The 19,015-nt window shown below is 31.0% G+C and overlaps 2 protein-coding genes across 3 annotated transcripts; both read right to left on the bottom strand.

Annotated features, from left to right (window-relative positions):
- Positions 1-391: 391 nt before the first annotated feature.
- On the bottom strand, positions 392-8,003 carry LOC107495592 (uncharacterized). Of its 2 annotated transcripts, XM_016116744.3 has the most exons (12): positions 7,750-8,003; positions 5,455-5,629; positions 5,232-5,315; positions 4,752-4,993; positions 4,377-4,620; positions 3,557-3,636; positions 3,305-3,389; positions 2,851-2,982; positions 2,666-2,779; positions 2,336-2,383; positions 1,627-1,696; positions 392-986 (listed from the first exon to the last, which is right to left on the bottom strand). In XM_016116744.3, the coding sequence occupies exons 1-12, from the start codon at positions 7,905-7,907 to the stop codon at positions 895-897; spliced, it is 1,524 nt and encodes a 507-aa protein (XP_015972230.1). In that variant the 5' UTR covers positions 7,908-8,003; the 3' UTR covers positions 392-894. The 2 variants fall into 2 exon arrangements, with proteins under 2 accessions (XP_015972230.1, XP_015972231.1); XM_016116745.3 differs by lacking the exon at positions 5,455-5,629 and having other exon boundaries at positions 7,750-7,884.
- A 6,970-nt stretch (positions 8,004-14,973) lies between these two features.
- LOC107495624 (protein ALP1-like) lies at positions 14,974-16,858 on the bottom strand (the record flags this gene model as incomplete). Its single annotated transcript, XM_016116793.2, is given in 2 exon segments — positions 14,974-16,220; positions 16,477-16,858. Coding segments are annotated over 2 exon segments (1,491 nt in total), but the record flags the coding sequence as incomplete, so codon positions are not given.
- Positions 16,859-19,015: the final 2,157 nt, after the last annotated feature.

Genomic DNA, 19,015 nt, shown 5'->3' with positions numbered 1-19,015 from the left:
AATCGCACTACTGTAAATCCCTTGAACAACCCACCATGAAGAGCTGCATCTACTCCCAAAATTGAGATTATTGATGAGCTTAATCGACTGATTTATTTGTGAGTCGGAAAAATCTAAGCAAAACACATATATATACATTCAGATTTAGTAAATCCTTTCTTCTCGTTCTTGCTGTTTCTTTTTATATACAACTTTATCATTCCCTTCACACACACACATAAGGAGATAGTTAACATAGGGAATACTAAATAGATCCAATTCAAAAGCAAATGTCCAATCATACGTGAACCTTTTTTTTCTCCCTTTTTGGGTATGACATTAAATCATAAGTGAGCAAAGATAGTCATGAATCGCCATGTTGAAGAAAATGAAGGTGAACAACACTCACAAATAATCCTCAATCAGAACTTCTTCATAGATAAACGTGTGCCTCTTTCCCATAAATGTATACAACATAAAACTGAATAATTTCATCAGGATGCATTCTTCCAAGTTCCTCGGTCATTTGTCTATAATTTAACTATTAAAACATAAACTGCCACTAGAGAAGGCATGGCTTAAACATGCCAAATTGCCAACCTGGGCAGCCATGGAGCACTCAGCTTAGAGAATGCTGTTCAACTACTTACTGTACACACCGTTGGAAACTTAACTATAAGAGAATATGATGTTTTTGGCAAAATATTTAAGCCCAAGGGGGTTTACTAGAACCTCAAAGATGGGCTTAATATGCATATTGCACAAATTCCTAGTATTGTACCGGCAACGTCTTAGATGCACCAGGATTAAGGTAATCCAGAGGTACAGATTCGAATCATGCACTAAGCTATCTATTATACACCAAATTTGAATCATTGGATTACCTTGATGCATGGTATGCATCGTTGCATTGTCCTATGGTAACATGGGATCACCGGATGATGCAAGCATTTGCAATCCGGTTTCCTCAACTGGCCATTTAGAAGAAATTTCTTGCATGGACTCTCCTGCAAATTTACAATTAATTTTAGCTTACCCAACAAACAAATGGAAAGAGTTGATTAAGATAGAAATACATAGGCACACAGCACATGGTTGTTAAGGGAAAAAGAAATTTACAACAGACCCATTAAGAAATCAGCTATAAGTTTATCTCAACTTACTTTGGTCATCCCAACTACTAGGGACAAACCAAATAACCTTAGCACTTACTTTGGATTCTGTTAGGATCTAATTCTTGGTTTTAACTTTCACCATCACTGGGTTTCGTAGTCCCAATTTAGAGCTTTTAGACTCAATTTTCAGAACCCCATCCTATTATGATTCAAATTACTTGTGTAATTGTTCAGTCTTCTATATTACATTCAGTGAGTGTTAGAATAATTCGACCCAGTAAGATCTTAAATGTGGTTCAAAATCTTTACAAAAACTTTCCGGCAAAGAAAAGAATTTATTTTTGTTAGGCAAATTAATGGTTAAAAACTTTTAGCCCAAGGATACTACATAACTTTGTTAACTGAAGAATCAAATGAAGGTAGCTTCACAAGCATACAAATTTCACATTTCCCATAGCGAAATGTGTAAATAACTGATTTTCAAGTTCAACCATGCAACATTCTATAAGAAATAACAAGCTGACAGTCATACCTTGACACAGCCCTTTTACAGCGTCGAAGTTCTTGTAAGTGTAACCAACAAAGTTTAGATCTTTGGGCATCTGCATGAATTAAGTGGAGGTGGAATATCAAAATATACAAAATTACTTGTTAAACACAGTTTGATTATTTACAGAATATAATTGAATTGTGGGAGAAAGAAAAACTAAAATGAAAAAGTTATTGAATGACACATTTAATGGATTACTAAATAAGAGATAAAATTCTGTACCACTGTTAATATTTCTCCCTATGATTTTTCTAAGCCTACCTCCTCTATCTATAGATGTTCTTACTATCTTCTATCTGATCTACTTTCCTTACTGATGCCTCTTCAAATCTTTTCCACACTGGTCGAAACCACTAAAGAAGGTATTCTACCATACTTTCCACAATGTTGCCACCTTAACTTTCTCTTCATACATCCATCCCAAATTCTCTTATTTAGTGTATTCACTAATTCATCATAGCATCCTCATCTTTGCAGTATTTAACATATTTTCTTCATGGTTGTTCACTGTCCAACATTCAGGCCTATAAAATATCACACTGGTCTTGTAGCTGTGCAGAGTTTATATTTTTCATATGTAGTATATAATTTTCAAAAACTATTATCACTCGCCACTGCACTGAGCTACTAACTATCATATGTAGTATATTCTTCACATTAGTATACAAAAATCAATACAAAGCAGATGTACCTTCCGGGAGGTTCCTGATCCAAGCCTTTCGTTTGTTGGTGGATCAACCTAACAATTTAGAGAAGAAGCCTCTGTGAAAATCAGTAGGATTTGATTAAAAAGACATACAAGATAATAAGAGGAACTGCGATTGATATAATGCTCCTAGTTTTAACTTCTTAGTCATATAATCAGACACTTTGCTCATAAAATTGAAGCAACTCCTTTCAACTGATTATAAGGAAAAAGTAGACCATGGACAACATCTAAGAATTGTCAGATTAGATGGGATAGATTATGGTTCATAGAAAAGAGGAAACAATGACAATGGCATAGAAAAGTTGTTAATACTTCATCAAATTTCATGAAGTTCTGAGTATCTAGCTCTCCAACAACTTGTGGTTTGAATGCTGCCTCCATTTCATACAGTTTATCCCACTCTACACCATTGAACCAAGGATGAGCCTGGTCAAAATATAATGAATATTAGTAGATGAAGAAGGAAAAATTCGACACAGCAATAGTGAACACCTTACCTTGATTTCATGCGCCCCTCGAGTACCTAACCTATGGTCAACATCACACATCAATCTGCAGATTAGATCCTTAGCTTCTGGAGACAACTGTGCATCTTCTGAAAACCTTAAGAAATTTCTCCAATGAACAATCTGCCAGCAGTTGATTGAATGATAAAATAAAATTAGTATGAACAATGACTCATAATAGCAAAACTAGAATGGTGAAAAATGAGCAGCAGCCAGAAGAAGCAAAATGATAGTCAAATAAAGTGTAATAAATAAATTGGTTGGATACAAATTAGACTATCATTTAATAGTTTGATTGTAAGTGCAATTCTTAGGTTTCACAACAAAACACTATTGTAAAAAATAGGAACACTTAGTGCTAGTTTGGATTGGCTTTTTTGAATGAAAAAAGTACTTTTCTTCAAAAATAAAAAAGTAAAAATTTAAAGACAATTAAGAATGTTACCTTTCTGCAGGTAGTCATAGGGTTTTCCGAGTAAAATGGAGGGTAACCAACTAGCATTTCATACATTATTGCTCCCAGTGACCACCTGTTTGCATGAAATAAATACAACTGAATAGGGGTATAGATATATAGAATATAGGAATAAGGTGGACATATTGTAAAAGTTTATCATGCTGGTCTAAGAAGAACAAGCTCAATAATTGTTTTCCGAAAAAAAATAATACATGGTCAAAAACATTGGTAAGAACTAACCAGTCACATTCCATTCCATATCCTTTCTTCAGAAGTACTTCGGGAGCAATGTAGTCTGGTGTTCCCACTGTAGAAAAGGCCTTGCAAAGATAACAAGAAACATAACAGCCAAAAGGCATTACATACCAGCTATTAGATAAAAAGAAAAAAAGGAAAAAGAAATTATATACAATGCTATCAAAATGCAATATCACCTAGAGAGATGAATACTCTCTGGTAGCAACAGGAAATTTCTTTAGCATTGAATTGGATTTTATTACCACACGACAATTTTAAAGGTGCTAAATCCATGATCAAGTAATATGTTTATACAAAATATATATTTATAATATTCAGCCCAAGTAACACTAGACTACATTATCATGTGCAGTTCAGTCTTATAAATATAACATAGCATCATGTTAATATGCAGAAAGATGATAGTGCTTTCATAGAATGACAAATTCCCATACCTAAATGAAAAACATCTTATAAAAAGGCATGGGATTCCATTCTACAAAATAGGATTTAGTCTTCCTTTCCACAACACACATCATTAATTTTTACAAGATGACAAGGACTAATTAAATCTATCCAAACTTCATTTCTCAGACACAAGTAAACAATATTTGCTCTTCATCTTCAGCAAAGCGTTTCTTGTCATGAAGAAATAAATAAGCAAAGCTGAACATTACTCTTGAGATAAGAATGTACATTCATATTACAAGGATCTTAAAACAATATCGATATGTAGTAATTTAAGCTAAATAACATGATTGGCAACATATCTTCTGCCACACTGCAACAATATATCGAACTATTAATAAATTTTATAGCATACCAACTTTCTCCTGTTCATCTGCCAATGCTCAAGCTGCTCACGTGGATTTCTCCAACTGGTATGCTTATCCATGCCAGGAATAGATCCATCAATATCCATTGGCTCTGCTAAATTTCTGTCATCCATGACCTGATTTTCATGCAGTGTATACAAGGTGGTACAGTCAAGAGGCTTACAGAGGCCAAAATCTGAGAGCTTCATGTGACCATTTTTGTCTAAGAGTAGGTTATCAGGTTTTATATCTCTGTAAAGATGAAAATCAATAGAACTTCTTAGCACATTAAACCTATCTACATTACCACCCAATAAATCATCATCATCATCAATGAATAAATTAGGTCAACAACATCATAAGCACAGCCAAATTGAACAAACCTGTGAATGTAACCATGCCTATGAATAGACTCTATGGCTAGAACACTTTGTGCAATGTAAAATTTAGCAATATCTTCACTTAAGGTTTCTTCCCTAATTAGAAGAGTCATCATATCACCCCCAGGCAGATACTCCATAATTAAATACAAGTACTCGGCATCTTGAAATGAGTAGTAAAGTTTCACGATGCAATGACTGGCTACCTCAGCCAGCAAGTTCCTCTCAGCTCTAACATGTTCCACCTATAGAAAATGAACGATGTCAAGTAAGAAAAAGGGATACTATGCATTGTGCTACGGATCCAATGACTTGGCAATTATCCTAAACAGAGACCGTAGGACCTGATAATAGACCATGTATAGACTAATAGAAGTTTTCTACAACAACGAATTTAAAAGGACTATCTAGAATAAAAAATCAATACTGTATCCTTTAGATATTAGTAACTGATTTTGTTTAATCAGATAATATATATCTCACCTGGCCTTTCTTGAGCATTTCAGATTTCTTCAGCTTTTTCATGGCATAAATGTTTCCAGACTTTTTTTCCCGACACAGCCTAACCTGTAATTAAATGGGTTACAGAAGATAAGATTAATTATAAGCACACAGTCAGAAAATCAATGCACACACCAAATAATGATTGCATATTTAACAAGAACTGCTTCATGCACAAATACATATGCAAAGAGAAAGTCCGGACCTCTCCATAGGCCCCCCTTCCAATGATTGTTAAGAGCTCAAAATCATCAACACATATCTTGTGCCTTTTCAATCGCATATATTCTGTCTCCTTTCTCTCTAAATCTTTGATGAGGTTGATCCGTTCCTCATCTGGCACATCTGAAGAAGCTAATTTTCTTTCTAAAACCCAACGTCTATAATAAGAAAAAAAAATGTCAGGATCAGAAACACCAAAAGACACACTGAACAAGAGATCTGCATCACATTGGAGACTGCCGTAAGGAGGTATATAAACATGGCTACTAACAGGGATCTCATGCAAGAGATGTGTAAATCGCATTATTAGCAATTCCTAATTCCTTTTTTTCTTGTGAAACTCACAAAAGGAAGAAAAAGTGCAAATGTTTTCCCTGATGAGATAAGATCAGACTATAATTTCTAGAAGAACAACGTGCCAACTATACGGCAAACACGCATTATGCCCTGTCTTGGATCATGCTTGTACACAGCCCATTTATTCTTAATCTCTTTTGAGAAATTCAAGAAATATGATGATCTCAATCATTCATTCATGCCTACTAAAAGCACCTTGTTATAATGAGAAACCATCCAATATGGCAAGAAATTGGAAGAGATGAGTGTTTTTTCAGTCAGAGACACATGGGAAACTGAAGAAACATCTTGAATCATTAGCCAAGACCAGAAAGTTCAATCTATTGCATAGATATGCCATTTATGTCTAGTTAGGATATTGAGTTGGCATATATATGTGTGTATCACTATTTAGAAGCCATACCTTAATAAATTCTAACATCAAGTGCCAATATAGTTGGCTACTGAATAGCACAAAAATAAGAGGTTAAGGACAAAATAAGAAGTATGAAAACTACTAAAATAAAAAAGTTGCAATCTTAGAGAAGTTCAATAGCCTTATTAATCTCCGTAGTCCCTTCAATGCAAAATAATTGTCCAGTTATAATTACAGATATCAGCATATGGATTAAGGAAATGATTGAAAACATCTTAATTTTGATAAATTTAAGCGAGTGTACAAGTTATCCTTATTTTTTGTTCAATACTTATCATCTCTTTCCCCGTAGCTTCTCATTCATTTGATAGGGTTACTGATGGAAAAAAATTAATTAATATTCTCTAATCTTTCTAAATGGATAATTATTTGGGACCAAATAAACTTTTAAGAAAGGACAATAAATTTGGACAGAGGCGAGTAAATATTAGCCCATATATTTCTATTGGTCTGAATTTTTCTAGATCATAAATGATTGTATAAATTAGCATTCACCATTGACCTAATAAAATAAAACAAGAAATCCACATATGGATATGTATAACTATAAAAGGAGGAACCAATTGTGTAACATAATTAGATAGTGTTGTTAAAGACTATTGTTGTTGTGTCATTTCCAATGAGATAGAAAACATAACATCCTAGGTGATCAAAGGGGATAATTTTTCTTGTCATTACCCTATTTCGCTATCTGGTTTGAGCCTAGTTCAATAATCAAAATAGAGATAGCTAGCTAAGGCATTTTGGAAAATCTTAAACAATCAGAATACAACTTCCAGAATTTCGCCAGAATTATGTGACATTATGTTTAACCTCTGGAAAGATGAGCGAATTTCACTCTTTTAACTTATCCAACAACTCTCTTTTGGTTTTCAGCAACAATTCTGGAGCCGCAACATTACTCTTCGTTGTTTTTCCCATTTTTGTCTTCAACCGAGATACGTAAAAAAGGCATTATTGCTCATACTCACCATCAAGTCACCGCCATGACTAAGCACTCCTTCTAACAGATGATTTTCCTGGGTTTTGGAACTGTCTTAAGCACATAGTTTGTATACTAAGCGGTATCAGCTAACACTGAATCTCAATGTGTCCTCCTCATCAATGAAGCTAGATTGAGTAGCAAAACTCAAGGATTCATTATTTCATTACACTCAATTGGAGCTTATATTACTTTTAACTCCCAAGTCCAACCTAACAAATCAAATAATTAACCCTAACAGAACATAAACAACAAAGGAATCAGCTGAACTAAGAAAACTATCAGCTACCACGCAACAACAACCGAATAAAGCATCTTGAATTAACACTACCTTCACCTCAATTAGCAATTTAGAATTGCGCACACAGATTCAACACATGCGTTGCATTTTATTTTATTTTATTCAAAATCAGTACTATAGTCCAAATCAACACACCAGAGAAATCACAACGATTGAAGCGAATTGATGAGAAAATCAGAAGAGATAGTTGTGTTAGAGGTTAGGTTAGGTTAGGATAGGTTACCTTTCCTTGCGGTCTTGAATGTTCTTCATGTGGGTTCTGTAGTGGTTCTCGATGAACTTTTTGGCAGCAGCGACCTTGACCATGGTCAAGCTGGAGCCCACACTCTCTTCTTCTTCTTCGGCTTCTTGTTCTTTTTCATCAAGAAGCTCATCGTCCATGACCTCCAAGAATCGAAGAATGTGAAAGTGAAAGCTTGTTACAACTTCTCTCTGCCACTCTTATCTAGTATTACTAACTCTGCTCTACTCTCTAGGTTTAATATCTTGCTTTTCATAGCAAATAATCTAATCTTATGTGATACAAAAAAAATTATTATTTATAATAATGTTTAAACTAATTACTTAAATAATGAATAATTAATTAATAATTTTTTAATTATACATAAATATTTTATCTTTTTAATAAATAGTCAAAAATTAAAAAAGATATTTTTTAATTAAGAAGCAATAATATTTACTTCTTTAAAAACATAACAAATTACCAATTTTAAGGTGTTTAAAAGATTCAAACGTATAACAAAATAATGTAGAATGGTACTACTTGTACTGGCGTTTTTTAATTAAATCCAATTAAATTTGTACAAAGTCTAGAAAAAAAATGTGTGTATACATCGTTTTTTTTTTTCGCGTCATTTATAGTACACAAATTTTTGTTGGAGAGTATAAAAATTTATTGATATAATACATAAATTTTCGAAACATATCACATAAAATTTTAAGCATAATACAAATTTATTGATATAGTATACACATCTTTGTACATAATACACAAATCTTTGGACATACACAATTTTTTTTTATATTTTGTTAGTTAGGTGAATTAATGTTTTAGATATGTAGTTCTTCAATAATTTTTACAATGGACTTCAAAAATTCTATATTATGCTTATGCAACAAGATTTTTGTGCTGTTAACACAAATTTATGTATGGAAAAGTTTAGGGGCCAGCAAATTTGTTAAAATCTGGCCAGCATTTAGCCAGCAAAACAAAAATGAATGATTCTTCACCATTAGATGAAATCTCATACCATTGATGGCTACAACTCACAACATCTGCTAGCCCCTAGTACTCTTCTTTATGTATTATATATATTTTATTGATTGAGTGAAAATATTTTGAATATATAGTCTCAAATACTAAAATTTATGTGCTTTACACTAAAATTCATGTGTTGTATATCAAAATTTATAAATATTTATAAGAAAAGAAAATGAAGACGATAAGAACAATGATAATGATAATAAAAGAGAAGAAGAAATTAATAACAAACAATATTAACAATAATATCAAGAGAAAAAAGATAACCATGATAACAACAACTAAAAAAAAATGATATAAATCTTTTATTTTTAAACAACTTAATTATGAAAGGATTAAACACCTAGCATTTTTGTATGATTAATTCCATTCCTTGGTTTGATTCCATTTCTTCTCAAAGTCCTGCTTGCTTATTTTTGAGGTAATTAACACAGACAGAGGACTAAGTTAGCTTTGGCAAGAGAATAGTACAAATAAAGCGAAGATTATTTTTGTGAGGGTGGTCCTGGCTGAATCAATTTAATCTTAATTATGTGTTTATTTGAGTGTTATTATTTTGATAAAAAAAAAATTTAAAAATTTTTTATTTTATTTTTTAGTGTGTTTAATAAATTTTTAATAGTAAAAGTACTAACAAAAAACATTTTTTTGAGAAACTATCATTTACATCTTTTTTTAAAAGATTTTTTTTTAAAAAATATTTTTTACGTAATAAATTAACAAAAAAATACTTTTATCTTATTTTACCTAAACATTAATTGATAAATAAAAAAAATTTTACATATCTAAACATAAAATCACTTTTATTTTTATAAAAGATCTTTTAAAAATATATCCTTTAAAAAAATATCTTCTTTAATTTGTAAAGTGGTATACACCACCTCCAAAACTGCTGATTCAAAAGAAAAGAAATTCTTGCAATTAGAAGATTTTGTAACAATGCAATTTTCAAGCCATTGTTTGGTATAACTATCATGGTGCAATCCTACTAGGGTCACGAGGATAAAGTGATGTCTTGCGAATGTTATTCAGGCGCTAAAGAAGAGTATTTCTACAGGCTCCAAGCCAATTCCAAAGCCACCATAGCCACCATGTGTTGGTTTACCATATCTGAATCATCAACAAAGCAATTAGTTTTTTTATAGGTATTTCAATTTGTTGTAAATATAAATTATGTCTTTATAGGAGAAAAATAGAACTGAAATAAGATAATTGTCAATAAAATATTTGCATATAATGTGACATTAAATATCATACATGAAAGTAAGGATCTTGAGTCAATAGCAGTCGAAGATTATCGACAAAAAAATGATTGACCGAAATGGGAAGAAGTCATAAAGCCTGAGTTAAACTCACTTGCAAAACATGAAGTCTTTGGACATCTACACCAGAATATGTAAAACCTGCTGGATACCGATGGGTATTTGTGAGAAAACGAAATGAAAAAAATGAAGTTGTATGTTACAAAGCTCGACTTGTGGCACAAGGTTTTTCACAAAGACCTAGTATAGATTGTGAAGAAACATATTCCCCTGTAGTGGATACAATAATAATGTGTTATTTGGTCAGTTTATCCGCATATCATAAATTACATATGCATTTAATGGATGTGGTAACAACCTACTTATACGACTTATTAGATCGTGATATCTATATGAAAGTCCATGAAGAATTAAAGATATCTAAATCATCCAATGAATATTCACAAGGGTTATACTCAATCAAATTACAAAGATCTTTATAAGGTCTAAAGCAATCTGGACGAATGTGGTATAATCGTCTTACTGAGTATCTGGCCAAAAACGGATTCAAGAATGATGATATCTGCTTGTGTGTTTTCATAAAGAAAGCTGCATCTAAATTCATTATAATTGCTATGTACGTTGATTATTTAAATATTATTAGAACTCTTGAAGAGATTTCAACAATTATAAAAACTCTAAAAGAAGAAGAGTTTGAGATGAAAGATCTTGGAAAGACTAAATTTTGTCTTAACCTGCAAATCGAGCATACAAAAAATGGGATCTTTATTCATCAAACAACATACACATAAAAGATCTTGAAGATATTTTATATAGATAAGTCACATCCATTAAATACTCCAATGATTGTAAGATCTTTGGATATGAAAAATGATCAGTTCCGTCTTAAGGAAGAAAATGGAGATATCCTTGGTCCTGAAGTACCATATCTTAGTGTCATTGGAGCGCTAATATATCTTGCTAATAATATAAGACCCGATATATCATTTGCTGTGAATTTATTAGCAAGATATAATTCCTCTCCAACTAGAAGACATTGGAATGGAATCAAATAAATCTTTCGATATCTTCATGGAACGGTTGATATGGGATTGTTTTTTCCCTATGGATCCAAGTCACAACTAGTTGGCTATGCAGATGCAGGATACTTGTCTGATCCACACAAAGAGAGACCTCAAACAGGGTATCTGTTCATATATGGTGGTACAGCTATATCATGGAAGTCCATGAAACAGATAATTGCAGCAACATCCTCTAATCATGCTGAAATACTAGCGATTCATGAAGCAAGTCGCGAGTGTTTTTGGCTCAGGAGTTTGATCCAATATATTCTGTCATTATGTGAACAGATTAATCATAAGATGGCTCCAACTATCCTGTTTGAAGATAATACAACATGCATTGCTCAACTTAAAGGTGGATACATCAAAGGTGATGCAACAAAGCATATTTCTTCCAAATTCTTTTTCACTCATGATCTCCAAAATCAAGGGACAATTGATGTCCAACTGATCCGCTCAAGTGACAATCTGACAGATTTATTCACAAAATTACTCCCAAAATCCTCCTTTGAAAGATTGGTACATGAGATTGGGATGCGCCGATTTCGAGACATCAAATGATGTCGACAAGAAGGGGAGACTGTACTCTTTTTTTCTTGATCAGGTTTTTTTCCTATTGGGCTTTTCTTAACAATGTTTTTAATGAGGCAGTTTTCATCACAAATGATATTGTACTCTTTTTTCTTCATTAAAATATTTTTTTCATTGGATTTTTCTTTAATAAGGTACTAAAGTTTTAACTAGATATATTCCTAAATGGTTATTCAAAAGGAGTGTTGAGATAAGTATGATGATGTGGATGCCCATTTAATGGACGGTTCACTCTTTTTAGGATGAGATTTTATTTTCTCAAAACAAAATGAAGTTAATGAAACTAAAAAACAATGCTCTTGTACGCCTATAAATAGGACATGAAATGATGCAAAAGGAATACACAAAAAAATAATAAAAACTCTTTTTTCTCTCTTTATACACTACTAATATTTTTTCTTTCTCTTTTTCTTACTGCATATAAATATATAAATAATTTTATTAAGTTAATACTAAAATATTTTTATTTACACATTTTTATTTTATATTTAATATATCTTCCTTTATTTATTTTACAACATTTATATCCAGTTTATTAGCAAATCATCAATGTATACCATTGAAGGGTCTATTCAAATACCATACCTAAGTTTTATTTGTCTATGTTAGGGAGTAGTCAACTTAATAGATTCTTTTCAAATTTCTTTTGGTGAAAATAGGGTAAAATATTTGTAGAGGACTTTAGTACATAATTTTTTTTGACATAAAAAGTCAAGATCAGTGTTTTTTCCATACTTACCCAATTATCGAACATGTTATTTTTACACTCCATTTAATGAGAATCTTTAAGTGTGAATGGTTAGTCATATAATTTACAATTTTTTTATCAAGATATTTTCAATCTAACAAAAACTAATTTATTATAGATCAAAATTACATTTAAAAATTTGACTTATCAATATTCGAACTGGCATTTATTTAATTAAATGAACTAATAAATTAACTATTAAATCAATCTAAATTAATTTATAAAAGAACTTATTTGATGAAATAAATTTGATTTACTCAATTTATTTCTAACAAAATTATTTATACACTTTTAGTATAATATCAATTAACAATTATATCCATGGACAAATAATTACCAAAATAAATCTTTTTTATAATAAATTATGCTATGTGTACATTAAAATTAGTCACCAAAGTCAACCAATAGTATAAAATACATATTGAAATATAAATACACATTGAAAATAAATTAAACTACACATATATTTATACACAAATACATAAATAGCTGATTTTAGTGTACAAATAACATTTTTCATTGTTGAAACAAAACTTATTGAATTTTTTTTCACTCAAGACAACCAACCAACATTTCTTCTTTTTTCTTTTTGGGACATAGAAACTACTTTTTTAAATTGGAAAAGTATAGGTAACTAATAATATTTTTGAACAATGTGTGAACAATGTAAATTAATAGGATTAAAAAAATAAATTTAAATTAATAACATTAAATTAGGGTATAGTGTATTTTTATTTGATCGGTTGTTGTTCATATTGTTCAAAATAGTCATTATTTACCTAACACTCCCCTTCTAAATTTTGTTTGGTTGTTTTTCCATATATGGAATTTTGTCATATTCCTTTTTTTTTTTAAATCTGGATTTCTGTCATATTTTACCAAGTCATCCTAAATGCACCCCAAACTTCTGGTCCAAAACCATGCCACCATTCACATGGAAAAGGGTTGCATTTGCATATCTATTTTGTCAAACATTAAGTGGATGTGGCATGGAGACCCTGAGAGTGAGAGGATCACTAATAAATGTTTAACAACTTCAAAATTTAATGGTCCAATCAAATCCTTGAATTCCTTTTCCTTTTGATTTTTTTTTTCTTTTTACATTCCCAATTTTTATGGAGGCCTGGACCAACCTTTTACTACAACGCTATCTTGGGCACTGAACCGAAGACCATGAGTCCATGACTAAATTTATGAGAGGGGCAAACATGTAATTATGTAGAGACATTAGTTCAACTAAAATATACATGGAATTCAAATGTGTTGTGTCATGCGCCTGCTATATTTGAATTTCATACACATTCACAATCACATACATGTATACTTCTCTTCCAAGAAAGGCAAGAATTCTAATGAAACATGCATTTTTCATAAATGCGAAAACACGGTGTGTGTCTGATTTAGCTTTTATAAACTGGAGTTTAATTTAAATTCGATTATACTAGAACTGATTTTGATTAAAATTGAATTTGTTTTAAGTTATTTATGTTTGGATACTTTTATTCAAAAATAATTATAATTAATAAAATAATATAATAATGACTAAATTTAATTTTAAAGATAGTTAAAAAATAAAATGAAGATGATGTTGCATGTAGAAAAGATGAGGAGGGTAAAATAAGATAATTAAAATTAAAAGGAAAAGTATGGAGAGCCAATGGAATATCTATACAATGTTAATAACCATTCGAGTATTAGGGATAATAAACATATTCGCTCTAATACCATGTTATGATACCACTCATCCCAAAAACTTCAGCGGATGGAAAAAGGTAACACTAATAGTTGTATCTCTAAGACTTCATAAACCTCTATTGTACACATTGTACAAATATTTCATTGGCTCCTCATACTTTGCCTTAAAGATATAACTATTAGTGTTACACTTTTATCATGACATGGTATTAGAGTTCTAGAATAACCATTAGTACACGGATGGTTATTCTGAATATTATAGTACACATTGTACAAATAAGCCATTGTTTTCTTAGTGGGACTCTAATTAAAATATAAAATAAAAATGAATGTGTACGAAGAAAAGGAAAAAATGTGAAAAAAATAGTTAAAAGAATAAATTTTACTATCAATTTTCAACCGTATGAAGTGAAAACAAAAGCTACAAAAGAATAAGCATTACATTCACTTGATGATGAATAACAGAAGTTGCTATCATAACATCTATTTTTCTTGGACTTCAAATTCCAATCAATTTCGATCATACTTGACTCTTAGATACTATGATAATGATTCTAGAAAGGATTTTTGTTCATTAACATGTGTTTAGCTTGCAAGATGACAAGAAAAAGTTGAATACCATTGTAAAATCCTATGGCATCAAAAGAATCCATGAAAGTAAAGGGTTACTATAAAAGAATGTTACTGATATTATTAACTAGTTTCTCATATGGAAATTAAAGTATGGAATTGGTTTACAAGTATATGAACCTAACCTATGTAAAATCATACATACATACATATATATATATGAAATTGCAGAGGCAAATACACCTTTTACAAAAGCCCCTTCAACAAATAATGATGAATGATTTGATATCATATAAAAAAAAATTGAACATATAAAGCATCAAGATAGTCAAATACAAACAACTTTTTTTTTCTTTTCTTTTTGGTTTTGATAGAACAACTGTCATCAGCAGCAAGATTAAACAAAAGAAGTGCCGGCTAGGCCATGATGTAAGAGATTATGAGCAATAGCATCTCTAGCTTTCATTGAAGTCATAGATCTCAAAGCAATCTCAGGAACAATCTCATCATCAAGAAGATCAACCTTAATCTCAGGATCCATTTTCTCACCCCTCAACTCACAAATATTATGAAGAACACAACAAGCACCAAGAACAATAGGCAAGTCCTGAAGCTTAACCTCAGTCCTCTTTTGCAAACAACTCCACCTACCTTTCAATTTTGCAAATGCATCCTTAGCAACTTTCTGAACCTCACCAATCTTCTCATTGAAAGCATGCTGTGTCCAAGTCAAATTGTGTTGACTATAAGGCACCAAAACCCAATCCATCAAAGGGTACCCTTTTCCACCAACAATCCAAACACCATTCAACAATCCACCATTGTTGGCCCTTTGAGAAAGTGCTGATTTCTCAAGAACTTGATCATCAAGCATTGATCCTGGCCAGCCAATGCAAACATCAGTGAACACCCCATTTGGATCAACAACACCTTGAACTGTTATTGAATATGAAGTCTTTTGGTTCCTCTCAGTGTGCCTCTTGTTGAAATATGCAGCAACACTAACCTTAGGAGCTATGATAGGAACATGTGAAGTGTACATGGACCCTACAACATTTGGAATACCAGAAATACCCTCAAACTCATTCTTGATGTTCCTCAATTGAGACTCATTAGGCCATTGGAGATACTTAGGCATAAGAACAGTTTTGATTGCAGTGCAAACCTCAAGAACAAGCTTGTGACAAGTTGAGATTCCTAATCCAAATTTCTTTGAAACAAGCCTTAGAGGATCACCAGTTGCTAATCTCCATAGACAAACAGCTACCCTTTGCTTCACAGGGATTGCATTCCTCAGTGTTGTGTCTTCTTTCACAATTGCTGAGTTCAGTTCTTCACATATCAAATCAAATGTTGATCTTCCCATTCTGAATGCTTTTCTGAACTCTTCTTCAGGAAAATCTTCTCTGTTGCATTCATCCCACCATGCCCCTGATCTATCCTTCACCCACAGCCTCCTCTGAGGCCCCCCATTCCCCGCCCCGCCTCCGCCGCCGCCACCACCACCTATGTAGTACAAACACCAACACAATTGATAAATTCATGTAATTGATGCAGATACCAATCAATGTGTAAAATTGAGGTATGTAATGCAAAAATTAGTCACAAATTGTAGAATTACAGCATATATCCTAGATAAAAATACCAAAAATAGAATCAAAGTAACAATATTGGAAACAGATATGCATAGGAACAAATACGTGATAAATTTGTAGTAAAAAATTAAAGAAATTTTAAGAGATTATTGGAAGGTAGTTAGTACCTTCTGAAGATGCTGCTTTTTCTAAGCCTTGTGAGGCAGCAGAAACAGCAGCAGCACAAGCCATGTTCCTTGATTTCTTCCTCTTGATCCTCTCTGATTCTTGGACGTGATTATAATATTCATCAAGGTTGGAATAGTAATTCACCATGGCTTTTGTCTTGTTCTTGTGATTGGTTTCCAATGAGAGCTTCTCTTCTTCACAGATTTTGTTGAGGTTTTGATGATCAAGCTTCTCTTGTTCATCTAATAATAGCAAAGATGTTAGAATACCCTTTAACTCTTTCTTCTTCTTCTTATTCTTATTCTTGTTATTGTTATTCTTCTTCTTCTTCTTCTTGCTCTTGTTGTTCTTTGCATCTTCATCTTCATCTTCATCTTCTTCATCCTCATCTTCATCTTCTTGGTTGTTATTGTTGTTGCTACTGCTTGATCCATCATCATCATCATCATCATCATCATGTTTTCTATGCCTCTTTCTTGTGGAACCATTAATGGGGTCATTCATTTGATCAAAAGAACTCTGAAGCAAAGTGTAAACGTATGAGAGTGATTCAGGGTCTGCAAAAGTTGGGAGTTTCATGAATGAATAATGAATAAACAAATGAACAATATACAAAATAGAAACAAAAGGGTTGAGTTCAATTCTTCAAAATTATGGAGAATTTGATTGATGAGAAAGAACTGAAATTTGAGTATTGGAAGAACAAATAAAGATAGAGACAACAAAAGTAGTTGTTGTTGAGTTAAAATCTCTTTGTTTCTTCTTTGAGATTGAGTTATGATATGATATAATATATGGTTTGTTATTTTGTGGTAATATTATTATTATTATTTTATATTTTTATGTGTTTGTAGTGTGAACACAAGGTGTGGTGTGAACGCGGACATTGAAATTCGAGCAAAACAATAAACAAAGACATGCCAATAATAATAATAATGAAATAAACATTGCCAACCTTACTTATTACTTAATTAATTAAAGGATCTGTGTAACGAGTTCTTGCACTTATTAAGGGAGGATGTTATAAATAGAAAAAAATATAGAATAGAATAAATAATAGGTCTTTAATCAAATATAAATATTTATAAAAAAAAATTATTATTAAAAGATGAGATACATAAATGTTTTTGTTGTGAAAACTTCTATCTGTGTTGTATTTTCAAAGGTTAAGGAGTATTTAATTTTGATTATATATCTCTAAGAAAATAGTTAAAAATTTATTTGTTCTTTATTAAAACAATTAATAACCATTACTAAATAATATGTTGTTTAATGTCTCAATCTCTTAACAAGTGAGTTTCTTATTCTCATCTTTCTCTCATTAATTAAAATGAGTAGAAACACGTCTTAATAAATAATAATAAGAGTTCAATTAATATGTGTCTTTATTATTACTAATAGAAATTTTTTATAAAAAAATTATATATTAGCTAAATTTTAATAAAAAAATTCTTTTTTTATATATAGTAAGAAGACTAAGGGATTTTTTTTTCTAATTTTAAAGGGAAAAAAGGAGGAAAGCATTAAGCACGTTTAACGTTTTGCTTAGCTTGTTCAGTTTCCCTTGGGTTTTAGCCGAAAAACAATACGTATTTAGTTTAGAAATTTCAACTATAATTAGGAATGAAAAAGTGCTTATAAAAACCACTTTTTACTTTTTTTTTTTTATATTGAGCGGATAACTGTCTTTTTTTGAATTATAAATGGTTGAAATATTACTTTTAAATGTGATCTCGATTAATTTAGAGTATAAAAACTGGAGTTTTCAATTTGTAAAAAATATAAAGATGGGACCTTTCGATTTTGTGATGGGGACAGAAATTAGGCTCTCTAATTTCTACTTCAAAAAAATTAAAAATTTAAGGTATAAAAGTCAGTACCTTCTATCATTTTAAAAAATATTTAAAATTATTATGTTAAAATATATCGCTCATATCAAATCTATCTAAAAAAATTAACCCAAAAATTGCACTCAATGATTTTTATTTAAATTAAAAAAAAACAAAAATCTCACTCAAAAATTTTTAATTTAATTTTATTTTAAAAATTTATCTTGTGATTTCTAAGTTTATAATTTGTTTCATATTTTGGTATAATCCCAAAAAATCCAATGATTTGGAATTTTTTAAAAAAAGTCCCTCGTATGTAAAAAAGATTTGCTGTAAAATGTACATATAGATAAAATAGAAATGGAACGAGTTACTATTTAACTAAAGAATTTGTAACATTGAAGGCATTTATTTTGTTAGGACTTTAAGATAGAATTTAATTTAATGTGCATTAAAAATTAAAATTGATAGAATAATGGAAAGAAGATGCGGAAGAATAACGTAAGAGAGTAAGAGGGTGAGTGAGAGTGAAGTGTGAACACGGTTTCAGTTTCGAATTTTTTGAGATTGAAATCTTTTGCTGTGTCAGACTCAGACCTGGAATTTTCTTTCTACTTTTTTTTTTCTAAAAAATTATATAGTATTTATAATTTAGTGTTTAATTTTTGTCTAATTTATTTTTTAACAAATTTTAAATATTTAATAATTT

The sequence above is a fragment of the Arachis duranensis genome, chromosome 6 (genome assembly GCF_000817695.3).
Source record: "Arachis duranensis cultivar V14167 chromosome 6, aradu.V14167.gnm2.J7QH, whole genome shotgun sequence".
Lineage (NCBI taxonomy): Eukaryota > Viridiplantae > Streptophyta > Magnoliopsida > Fabales > Fabaceae > Arachis > Arachis duranensis.
This window is presented reverse-complemented; position numbering and strand designations above follow the sequence as displayed.

Excerpts from the sequence above, each read along its gene's own strand:
- LOC107495592 (XM_016116744.3), bottom strand. The coding sequence starts at position 7,907 with ATGGACGATGAGCTTCTTGATGAAAAAGAACAAGAAGCCGAAGAAGAA. Across the intron at positions 4,621-4,751 it reads AGGCATGGTTACATTCACAG|AGATATAAAACCTGATAACC; the intron begins GTTTGTTCAATT and ends TCATCTTTACAG. Across the intron at positions 3,390-3,556 it reads TATGGAATGGAATGTGACTG|GTGGTCACTGGGAGCAATAA; the intron begins GTTAGTTCTTAC and ends TCATGCAAACAG.